This window comes from Ammodytes marinus (genome assembly GCF_949987685.1).
Source record: "Ammodytes marinus genome assembly, chromosome: 10".
Lineage (NCBI taxonomy): Eukaryota > Metazoa > Chordata > Actinopteri > Uranoscopiformes > Ammodytidae > Ammodytes > Ammodytes marinus.
The window spans coordinates 26,981,179-26,993,965 of record NC_137214.1 but is presented as its reverse complement, the minus strand read 5'-3'; the positions used below and the strand labels follow the sequence as shown (position 1 = coordinate 26,993,965).

At 42.7% G+C, this 12,787-nt stretch overlaps 1 protein-coding gene across 1 annotated transcript in view; it reads left to right on the top strand.

The window, feature by feature from the left end:
• Nucleotides 1-1,488: 1,488 nt before the first annotated feature.
• LOC307256531 (connector enhancer of kinase suppressor of ras 2) overlaps nucleotides 1,489-12,787 on the top strand; it is a gene marked incomplete at both ends in the record, with an annotated part of 65,599 nt that continues 54,300 nt past the window's right edge. Inside the window, one exon of the mRNA XM_080035537.1 lies at nucleotides 1,489-1,552. Coding sequence (XP_079891663.1) covers nucleotides 1,489-1,552 — 64 coding nt within the window. The remainder of the gene's footprint in view (nucleotides 1,553-12,787) is intronic.

The window sequence follows — 12,787 nt, the reverse complement described above, 5'->3', positions numbered from 1 at the left end:
TTAAAATATATTTCGAGTTCGTTGATCTGTAATTTTGCGTTCTGACTTTCTTACATATCTTATTGTCTGTGTTTAAATGCTGCATATGTACCTAAGATACAATACTTTATTGTCCCGTTTAGGTATATTTCTGTTGGGTTCCAAGCCACAACATCACAAAAGCACTTGTCATAGTGCACCTGCAAACATAGAACATATATTACACATGCACTTATGCATAAACGTTCGTCACATTTTGAGTGACAGTCATTAGGCTCTCTATCTATCTATCTATCTATCTATCTATCTATCTATCTATCTATCTATCTATCTATCTATCTATCTATCTATCTATCTATCTATCTATCTATCTATCTATCTATCTATCTATCTATCTATCTATCTATCTATCTATCTATCTATCTATCTATCTATCTAATCTACACATCACTTTCTCCATCTCGTTAGGTATACAGTTAGCCTTATTTGGGTGGTGGTGGTGAGGAAAGGGGTTGCTTGCTGCTTTAATCCATGACGTCACCTGTGTCCCAGGTGCGCAGCAGGGGGCGCTGTTCCTCACAGCTGGGCCCGTGCACCGACCAGCAGCAGCGCCTGTCATGACAACTGATGCTGATTCCCTCATCCTCAGATTGTGAACTTAGAAAACAGCTGACATATGGGCCTTGTGATGCCAGTTGACACAGCTAACAAAAAAACACATTATTAAAATAATTAGGATGACAGAAAATAGTTCCTGCACTGCACCTTTGGAAAGTAAAAAAAAAAAACATAATTTCTGCAATAATTCTATAGGTAATTGTACTTTAAGTCTATTTCTATAATATACCATATACTGTATTTATGATTTTTGTAATGTGTTTGTTTTGGTTATACATGCAATTCATAATGGTTTCTTAAATTATTTTTGCCTGTAGCCTATCCTGCTCTCTCTCCATCTGTATGTAGATGCAAGCATGTGTGTAAGGCAGGGGGGGGGGGGGGGGGGGGGCATCGAGAGAGAGAGAGAGATCCTCCCTATATGGTGTGCGTTGCACCATTCCCTGGTCTGTATTATGAGTGGTGGCCCTTGTGATGCTGCAGCGAGAGGGGAGGGGTCGCTCCAGCCCCTCGCGCCCACCGAATCCACTTCTCACAGCGCGCGGGCTACTGGCGGGAAGGCACGAGGAGAAAAGAGAGAGAGAGAGTGAGAGAGAGAGGGAACAGCCAGGGAGGGAGAGCGAGAGAGAGAACGTGTGTGCGCGCGTGTGTGTCTCCCCGTGTGTGTGCGCGTGGATTGCACCACCGCATCCCGTTCACCGTTTCTGCAGGCAGCGGCCATGCTCTGATGGAGAGAATAAAAACTACTGACAACAAGCCTTTCTCTTTCTCCCTCAGATGATCATTTAGCCTCCGCGCCGTGTCATTCCAGATGTGACTGTGACAAGTCGTTTTTTATGTCGCCCGCATTGAGTCCTGTTGTGCCGTTCACCTCGGAGAGACTGTGACACCATGGCTTTGGTTATGGAACCTATAAGTAAATGGACACCAAAGCAAGTGCTGGACTGGATGAAAGGTAGGATTTCTGCATCCTCTTCATTTGCATCAGGCCGTAATATAATTTGGGCATAGTGTGTGGGGATGGGGATGATGTTGGTGGTGGTGGTGCTTGCGTGCAGCGGAGGGCCACACTGTGTGCATGTGTGCTCCCATACCCCAAACTGCAGGCTGACGTGAGTGATTTTTTTTTAGCCACTGGAACCCACCACCATGTGTGGGACTGATTTAAGTCACTTAAAGTATAGTGGACGCGTTTGAGCAGATGCAGTGAAATGGATGTCCCCAAGAAGCTATAGGGGAGTGGAGGCTGAGCATTCTGTCATTTGTGCTTGCTTGAGAGCGCAAGCCCTCACAAGCCAAGCCTGTAGCAGCAGCAGCAGCAGCAGCATAGCCCTTATCAATGAATGTGGTATATATGTCACCTGCTCTCTCATTCACTGGCACATGCCTTAACCCAGCATCTCCCACTCGCTATGTGTATGTGTGTGTGTGTGTGTGTGTGTGTGTGTGATTTCCCATACGTGCACGTGCGCGTGCGGATATGATTAATGTAGTTAGCTGCATGTACCCCCTCCCTCCCTCGCCCCCCATCCTCACTAACAGTCAGTTTCAGCACCATGGACAGCGCATTGCCGCCTGCCATACAAGGCAAACGCAACGATTTTTTCTCTCTTTCTTTTTTTTTGCTGGTGCGAGAACCGTCCCACGAAACAGACTGTATGAATGAGTAATCACTAATCATGCGTGTAGGCCTGTGTGTGTGTGTGTGTGTGTGTGTGTGTGTGTGTGTGTGTGTGTGTGTGTGTGTGTGTGTAGCTGCCCTGGTCAGCTATCAGAGCTGTGAGACAAACTGTGGTATAAGCCTATTGACAGACAATGGAAACGGGCAGGGAGGGTGTCCGCAATCCCTCACTTAAGAGAATGACTTAATCACTACTGTGTTGTGTGATGATGACTCAAACTCACACTGTGTCCCGTTCCTGTAGATTTAAGTGATTGTGTTCATCACACATACACACACACACACACACACACACACACACACACACACACACACACACACACACACACACACACACACAGTGAGTGACCATTTTAGATCATGTAAACTATGGCATTTCCTGAAGCTCTTCGCTTTCCTACATCATGTGTTTTAAAAAGACAGACAGTTCCTTTTTAATTATGGCAAAGCAAAAGGTCCCGGATTAGAAGTCAAGCTGCTTGGTTGATGGGCCCTCAGGTGACGTGGCATGGTGGAGTATTCGTGATGCGTTACATAGAGCCGCGATGTTCCCACTTTTTTATAATTGCTCTCCTCGGCCGAGGTATAAGCCAGCTGCCGGTGGAGTTACTGCTTCAGCCTCTGATCCGTGAAGTGTTCACTCGGCAAAGTTCTGCTCCTTTGCACCGTTCATTAAAAGAGCCAGACTTGAAATTTGATTGGAGATTAAATCAGCAGCAGGCCTAATGTGGTTTGATGGTTGTTTTTGCAACGTGGGAAAAACACACACACCACAAATTGATGGTTTGCTTTTTGTTTTTTTGATGCCACAAAGGTTGCAACTCTCTTCTGGACATGTTTGCTCTCAGGATATCTTGAGAGTATAAGATATAAGTGATCTAGGCTTTTAATCAGTGAAATAGCCATTTTTATATGTTTTAAAACATGTTACCAGGCTGGTTTCAAGTCCTCATAATGTGTTAAATGAAATCCTGCATGTGGCAATGATATATGCAATTTTTCCCAAAGGTAAACCAATAGGTTCCCCTTCCTCCTGCAGGCTCCATGCTATAGTTTGAGCAATAACAAATGCTGTAAATGAAAACACAACAATCAGATAAGGTTATCAGATAAAAAAAAACATGCTGGTTGATGTCTGCTGATGAGGAACAGACATCATTTTATATATCCGCTATGTCATTTAATTTTTTTGTATATTTGATGTTTCGGTAAAGCGGAATATCATTTTAACATAATGAAAATATGGTTCTCTCATTTCAGTATGGCTATACCTGTATCTATCTATTCATCTATGTCTACCCGTTCCTCAATCTCAAATTGATTTGTCATCAGGAGATCCCCACAATAGGAACAGTAAAGTTTCGGTGCGGTTCAAAGCTTGGAATAGATTGACAGCACAGGGAGAAGTTAGAGTGTGTGTCGTGATGATCCAAACCTGCGAGCCAAATCTATAAATAATGGATGATCACATTTGGTTATTTGTGTGAGGAACACGACATATAAAACTGATGCTACTTTTAAGGTCTTGCCATCCGTAAAGTCAAGACAAAAGAAACATGTATAAGAACACAGTTGCACCGAAGTCTTGAAATAATAATGGTGTCATGCCCTTACTGCTCCGCTCTTGATCTCCTCATATGTGTTCTTTGAAAAGAAAAAAAAACAGTCTCTTGGCCTTTTTTCCACATGAAATGAGATTATTTTTTCACAGGCGTTTGCAGACATATGCCCTCTGTTGTCCCTCTTGCTGTGAAGCCCCCCCCCCTCATGCTTAAGGGGCATCAAACATAGACCCCTCAGTGGAACGCGTTTGCTCAGATCTTATTTTTTCCCCTTATGAATAAAGTAAAAAGGGGAAAGGCATGTATTAATCTCCACGCTTATATGGGCTTCACTTTGGCTTCGTTTCATCTCTTGTCTGAAGAGCCTTGTGCCATTTTTACGGAGCAATGACATTGAGAACTCCTTTACTGTACTGTGAGGGATAATATATACTTGTATGAATGTATAAGACGCCCAGGTGCATATAGCAAACATCCCCTCCCCTACATCTTTAAGACACATTGCTGTTGGTAAGATGTATTATTATGGAGGTTGGGGGGCGTCAAATGGCCATTCTTATTTGCTTCATGATAGAAGTACTGATCCTTTTTGCCTGTGCACAATAGTTAATTGTAGCAACGCGTAGCTGCATGGTATGAGTTTTCAAGTTATTATCCTTATTGGAGGCATTAAATACGGTGTGCGTACAAGGAAAGACTCAAAACTGACCAAATATCATCAGAATTATCTTCAAAATTGGAAATATTTTCCCATTATGCTTGCCTAAGTTGAAGGCAAGAATTGCTTTATTTAGGTAAACAGTTTTTTCATAATATTTTGAAAGACTACGACTTAAAGCCATACCAATACTGTAAAGATGTTACAAGTAAAAGCCCTGCATTAAGACTTAAGTAATTCAATCAGCTTAATGTACTTATGTGCTCATTACGCAGTGGTATGTGTGTATGTGACATGTATATATATATATTGTAAAATGTTATTGATGTATTAATGGGTAAGTAGCTTTAGTGGGTTGATGCTAGGTCAACTATTGCTGTCAGGCAAATTTTCTTACAGTTTGAGAATGCAATATTTGCTTGTGTGATGTCGTGGAGTAGTAGACATAGGCAACATGAAATTCTATACTTAATAACAAGCACCTCAACATTCTACATTACAGGACTTGCGTAAATGTACTCAGTTAATTCTTCCGTCAGCATTTCGGGTCAGATATGTTTTTCTATGTATAGATCCTCATACCTTATGAAATATCTGCACTTGAATGTAGTTTGGCCTTGTGAGGTCATCACCTAGGACTGGGAGAGTTTGAATTATGAAGACAGTCTCAGTAGCTTTGTGACATTTATCACAGGGACATATTTAGGACATTAGAACCTTAAAAGGAATCCATCTTTCGCCCAGCGCAGAGGGGGAAAAAAAGGTGAAAAAAGCTTCTTGTAGACAGAAGCTCCTTTCCCTGAACAGTCCACACTCCTCCTGTCAGATGAAACATTATGGGATGTGATGGGAGTCTCCTCACTCCCACTGAGAGAAAACCTGACACAGCTAGCTATAGCACTGTACCAGGCCGAGCAGCCCATACACTGTATAGGCAAGGAGAAGATGAGTCATCAGCGTTTGTTTGGATTCGAACACCCACACTGGAGGAGTTTCCTCTGCGTGTGTGTGTGTGTGTGTGTGTGTGTGTGTGTGTGTTAGGTTGTGTATCTGCTAGGGGCTGCAGACGCAATTGATGTGTAAAGTATGACGCGTGTGGATCTGCGCTTTAACGAGGGGGAAAAAATAAATGGGCCTTCTCCTTCTTTTTCTTCTTCTTCTTCTTCCCAGCTCTGGGTGCAGTGCATACCTCATAAGATCAGCCTGTGCTTTCAGGCGCACGGTATATATCGGCAGCCCGCTGACGCGTACACTCAGTGACAGGCAAATGAATACGGCACTTCACTTTTTTTCCTGCAGTAATCTCTCTTTCCTTTCCCCCATTTTTTTGCGTGCTGATGTATTGGAAGAAAAAGAAAATAATCTTAACATAAAGGTTATATCCCGTGGAAATGATCTGTGGAACATTTGAACGTATAAATGTGTAGCCGTGGTACCACATGGGCAATGAGCCCTAGCACTACACAGATAAATGCTTTTATGTTTGCTGGTGGATATGAAGAATGGATTTTATTTTGTTGTTTGAGTGTCAAGAACCAGGTTTTCTACTATAGTAAGTGTACTGGGTTCCCCAATTTAGGCCATGTCACAGATATTTTGGTAACCGTATCTTTGTTGGCCTTTCATCCATATAGAAACATCACAACCGGACACTAAAACCGGAGCGTTTTAAAAACCCCTTCCAATGTGGAGATTTAGGAAAACTCAGTATTTTTATATTTGCGGGGACAGGGGGAACAGGAGCTTTTTGAAAATGCTGGCGTCAATCGTTGTTTACGTCTACTGAGCATATGCCAACCTCGCACATGAAGATGCTCAATGTGCATGCTCACAATGTTTATCTGTGGGGTTGAACATGTCACATATGGCCCCCTACTCACGTGGCATGTGTGTATGGAGAGATGTTCTAAAACAAGTGTTGTTTTTACGAGAATTTCTATGCAAACGTTTGCGTTTTTTAAAAATATCCGTGAACGTGGGGACATGGCCCTAGTCTCCCGCTGACATGGTAAGGAAGTTTGTTCTGGAAAACACGCTTCCCCTGACTCTGACTGTGTGCTTGTTGTAGTCTCAGCTGCATTAAAGATTAAAGACCATGCCTCATTGGGAGAAAACAAACACACACACACACACACACACACACATACACTCCTCCACTCGTCGATTCTATACACTGAAGAAATGCAGAGATGCATGCGCTGCATATCCATGCACTCAAATGAATGCACATGTTGACTGAAATATATGGAATGTATGAATGTATGTGCGCTGACACACATGCATAGACACACACAAACTCTGGAGCAGCAGCTTTAAGTGGGGCATCGGTAGCCATGGAAACCAGATCAGATCGTGTTGAAGTCACAGCACATGTCATAAGATGGGGAACCAGCAACACACACAGATGCCCTATCTACATCATGTATGTCTCGCACACACATTAAGACACATCACAAGGCGCATAAGGCATTTGCACACACACACACACACACACACACACACACACACACACACACACACACACACACACACACACACACACAAGCTTTCCCCTTTGTTTTATAGCCCTGAGCAGAAAGAGAGAGAGAGAGATAGATAGAGAGAGCGAGCAGGGACATGGATTCAGAAATGGGGAGGCAGGAGGCGAAATGAAAGAGACGCTGAAGAGGCTATAAGATGGGGGAGGAAACGAGGGAGTGTGCAAGGGGAAGGGGCGGGCATGACGGAGAAAGAGGGGAGAGCGGTGCGGTGCGGAGAATAGAAGATGCAGTGGGCATCATATCAAAGCGCCCGCTCTATCCGGGCGCTCAGACAGAGGAGGCCTGTGTGCATTTGTGTGTGTGTGTGGGTGTGGGTGAGTGTATGTGTGTGTGTGTGTGTGTGTGTGTGTGTGTGTGTGTGTGTGTGTGTGTGTGTGTATGTGTGTGTCGTTGATTTTGCACCTGTTGTTCCGGGGGAAGGCTGCAGTTTTACGACCTCATATATCAACTTTAAGTTTCTTCCACCTGGAGGTCAGGACCCAGCATGAGATTGCATGATATGCAGACTTTGCAGTTTTTTGGGGAGAAAAAGCAGAAATTGTGTGTTAAAAATTCCCATGTACAAAGCAACTTGATGTCTGGGATAAGTGGCCAGCAAATGTTGAGCAGACCTGATTTGAAAAGATTAAACTAGATTACAAACCAGATCCAGAATTACAGCTTTTATCCTTTCATAGTAGCCATGGATGACTCTCTATCTGGAGTTGATTTTAGCTTGGGTGTCAGCACTCAGTTACTGCAAATGTTTGTCTGCTCTGCTTATACTCAGGCCAGCTGCCGGGTCTTACGAAAAATGTTACATACAGAAATAACTGAATATACAAACATATAATCAGGCTTTATGGTTTTGGGGCACTATTATGACATGTTATAGTCAAGAGAATCCCCTTTCAAATTACATCCAGTTATGGTCCTTTTCCCTTCACTCTGCTCTACTCTACTTACTTTTGGTACCGGTTCATTTTCTGGAGGTTGCTTTCCATTACAAGATAGTATGATAGTACCGCCCTCTGTGTACCTGTTTGTCATAGCGACGTTGGTTGGTTACATTAAGCGCCTATGCGGTTTCTACTCAGTCTTCATTAAGGTGATTATTTCCTTCTTTTGTTTATGGATGAAGAAATGTTAGGTAATTTACCACTCAGTCAAATGTGCCGTGTCATAGCAGGCTGTCTTATTGTTTAATTGATTTTTTTCAAGTTTGCAACTTTAACCAACATGCTTATGTGCACCGCCATCTGCTCAGAGAGTTGCTGGTATAGACTCACTCTTTCCGTGTGGCCCCCCGTCCAGATTGGGCTAGATTTTATCGTTCGCCACCAAGGTGAGGAAACGGTTGTTGTTCCTCATTCAGTGACCAAGGCTTGGTTGCCCGGGATGCCATATTTGAAAAGCAAGTAGAATAAAAACCTGAGAGACAGTGAGGTCACACGCTGTAACTGCTACAAAAGCTTTGACTGTTTGTTGTGAAGGATATGGGCAACGAGGCCATGGCAGAGGGATTTTTCTCTCCGACCAATCACCGTTTAGTACTTGGTATCTACTTTTTGGGAATTTCGACAGAGTAGGTACCAAAAAAAGAAGGTTCCCTGGTACTTTTACATAGTGGAACAACTAAAAAAAGTAGAGTAGAGAGAAGGGCTGGCACCATGTGATGGAAAAGCGCCATAAGTTGGTCCCTTAATGCAAGTATTTAGTAGAACTGCTTTTATTTCAACACGTGGGCATATTAATAGTAGCATTTATTGTGATTATGTACTGCAGTGTATCCCGACCTCGACATTGCCTATCATATTCTAAAAACTATGGCTGTGAATAGATTGAATCGGGGTTCAAATGGGACAGTTATGGGGGCTTTCTGAGGTGAAGCTTTGTGGTAACATACGGTTTATACATCTCCTATGTCTGTAGTCACTTAAGATTCTCTCGGGCCCTGTAAGATCCTCAAGAGTGTGGAAGCTGTGTGCCTCTGAAGTCTTTACAGCTCCCTGGTTTGACCCTGCTTTCCATCTTCCCTGTTCCTTCAGATTGCCTCTTGACACCTCAACGCTAACTCCGTTACAGAGAGAGAGAGAGGAGGGGGGGGGGCGGGGGGGGCTGCACTCCAAAGTTCATATACCGCCGAGCTGAAATGCCACAGTCTGTAGAATATTCTGTCATGACGTGATGAATATTTCACAGTAGGAATATTTTTAGTGAAGTGTGTTGTGTCTTTTTCGATGCTGAAGCACTTTACTTCATCTGGAGGCCCACAGATATGGGGCGGGGCGGGGGGGTTAGCAAGGCAACGTTATGGGAATGGAAACTTTGCTTTGCTGCCTGCTATCGCTCTTAGCCCACTTTGACCCAAACCTGGTCTCATAGGAACACACGGCAAGGTTTGACAGTCTGATCTCAGTTGATGTTAATGGCCGAGCAGCAAGGTAACTGCCAATCGGCAGGTTTTAGAGTTCCACTCATACTCAGCAGCTTGTAAATGCAGTCTTTATTTTTATCGTTGCCTTCAAAAAGCTTTCAGTCGCAGTATGGACTGCATGTATACAGGCTACTAAATGTGTGTTTGTGTGTGTGTAATTATAGCGTGTGTGTGTGTGTGTGTGTTTTTTTTAACCTTTATTTACACAGGTATATCCCATTGAGACCGAAGACTCTTTTGCAAGGGAGACCTGTTTTCCTTTCCCATGTTACCATACACACACACATAGCAGGCTAACTATCGACATTCACACGAGGCAAGGTGGGTGAAGTGTCTTGCCCAAGGACACAAACACTATGACACAGGTGGCAGGGCTCATCAGCTGACCCGCTCTACCAACTGACCCACAGTCGCCCCAGCCAGTGTGTGTGTGTGTGTGTGTGTGTGTGTGTGTGTGTGTGGGTGCGTGTGTGTGTGCTCCTTAGCCCAGCATCAGTGCAAGGTCCTGAGAGGCAGCAACTGCTGATCCCTCACTTCTGCTCCAAGGCCTCGCTCGCTCCGGTTGCCTGGTAACCCTGGTGTTTTCCAAAAGAGGAGGGGTTTATTTTGCTCAGGAAAAGAGGAAAAGATAAGAGAGGAGGGGAGGGGTGGGGGGGGGAGTAGCATGAAATGTGGATGAAGCTGTCAACATGAGATGCTTGCTCAAGCTTCAGCAAACTGAGATGTAGTGATGGGACTCTGCACTTTCTTTCCTACTGAGAAATGTATTTTATTTTTGTTTACTACTGTATGTAGACCACATTATGCTGCAGGCACACAACAACAATTGTGGGAAACAATAACAAATGAAGTGCATCTGTTGTTGTGGTGAAGTTGTGGTTCAATCGGAATTATAGAATCAAGTCACGCAGCAGAATTGTTTTGAGTGATTCATTTTATTAACAATACTCAAAACTCTATACTTCACATGTTAAATTATTGAGGTTAAAAAATAATGCAATAATTTGAGAGGTTTTGAGTTTTCCGCTTTGAAATTTGTCATGCATTAGGGGAGAACGGGGTAAGTAGGCACACTTTTTACTCTACTGAGAATTGCTCATCACCTAAACATCTTTCGATAGTCATTCCTACATTACATTGAAGCTTAAAGTGTTGGCTTGAAATGTGTACCCCTCACTTTTTCTATCTTATTGCAATAAAGAAGAAATTAATCATTAAAGACACCCTTACACATTGTGACAATCAACCCCATCAAGGGGTCGGTTGTCATACACTATGGGGTTGTTTGTCACAATGTTATCTTAATGGGAATAATCTTGAAATGAAGGAAAGAAAGTAGAACTACATTTGAAAATGCAATTGCATTGTCAAGTTGACAAATAGGCCTATATAACTTAATGTAGCCTTGGCAGCTTGTCTAGTTTGGGATGCACTGGGTTGTTTTGATTTTGTTGCCCTTTTTTCCTTTGCATGCTAGCTGCCTTTTCCTGCTCTATTCTTTCCTTCTGTGGGGTGTCAGTGAGGATACAGCTTGACAATTTATTTCGTTATTGGGTTCCTTTTCTGGCTGTAGCCTTTGGATAACTTGTGACAACCAACCCCCCCAAAAATGTGACGACCAACCCCAACTTGAATTTTTTGCTAGCATCAAGGCCAACAACCATCTGACAACTAATTAGCTTGCTAACCACAATCTAAACTATAGTTTACCCTTCACACTTTTTATGGGTAACAAGTGTTTTGTTATAAACCCATTCTGTAAAAGCCTAGAAGAAAAATACTGAGGAGCTAAATATTTTCAATTTGACATGAAAAACAGTCCTCTCACCTCAAATTCAGCAGTCTAACTCCAAGGAAGACTATGTAGGTGATCTCTGATCCCAATTCTGGATATTTACATACCAAAATTTCACAGACAGCGCCTTCTGGTTCCGAGATATAACAATTGTGACAACCAACCCGTGTGACAAATTACCCCGTTCTCCCCTACTATCTAAAATTCAACCCTTGCGAGACAAAGTCATGACAGGATGTATATTTTGTGTTTTTATGCTAATTAAAAAAGGTTAATAAAGACAAGATTTGTTGAGACATATTGTCGGAATATGCGGTGATATTACATTTTCAAAATGAATTATATCCAATTCAAGCGTGTGAGAAGAGCAAAGACGAAAAACTCAGAAACAGAAATCTCTCAAGTCGAATAACCAAAATAGCTACAACAACAACACTGACTGGAAATGTGTGATTTCATGAAAAGCAGTTCTCAGTTCTTTGGAACAGACCCACATTCCAAGCCATTATAAGCCAGCACTATGTTTGTGTTGCCTTTGGTCCAATAAAGATTGTGTAAAAGGCTCAGCTTCCTCAGAGGAGCCTGCAATAGTGAAAAAGCATTGAGTTGACGCACACGTCCAAGTGTCACAGCAGAACTTAGTTGAGTGCTTGAATGGTCATTTGACGGCATGTTGCATGTGGTAATCTCCTTTTAAAAACTTAATCCAAAAACACTTCAGCATAATATCAAACCTGTTTTATACAAATGTGTGTTGAAGCTATTTAGAGGTGCAGTGTGTCGAATTTATTTGCATTTCTTTCAGAACAGAATTGCTAGATATTGATTATAATATTTTGAAGTATGTTTTATAAAGTGTATAATCGCTGCAACTTTGAAAGTGTTCAAATATGTTGGATACACAGGCAATGCTTTGTGCAAATAATACCTTTCGATATTAAGTTCCTGGCTTGCAGTAGAACAAAAAAACAAGGTGGTAGGTGTCGTACCATCACCACATGAGCAGTGCCTGTTGCAGTGGTGCCATACACTGTGAAAGCACCATTTCTACGGTTAGGCTACATATGATAGAGTAGCTGATTCTCAAGTCAGTGTGTATAGCTCCCTGGGGAAACTAGCAGCTTATGACTTGATTACACACAGAGAGACACCGCACACACTACACATTACTCATGCAAAATTACTTTTTGTTTATCTCAGCTGCACACAGGCTAGGATTTATTTGACTCTCATTACACTGCGTGGCCTACTTAAGCTTGAGGTCACTTTTCTTTGTATTTCCTGCAGTTACTAAGAACACAGGCTGATGTGAGAAGGCGTTTGGGGGAAAAAATATATTTGTTTTTACTCAATGTAGTTACAACTACTGCAGATCTGGACTAATAATATCTATGTCATTTCAATATCCTAACTGTTTGTGCGAGGTGTATACTGACTAACTATGACCCCTGTATGTGTGTGTGTGTGTGTGTGTGTGTTTTGCGAGTGCCGTGTGCAAATTCCAGCTGGCGTACAAAGCCAGCAGATGAACCCAGATC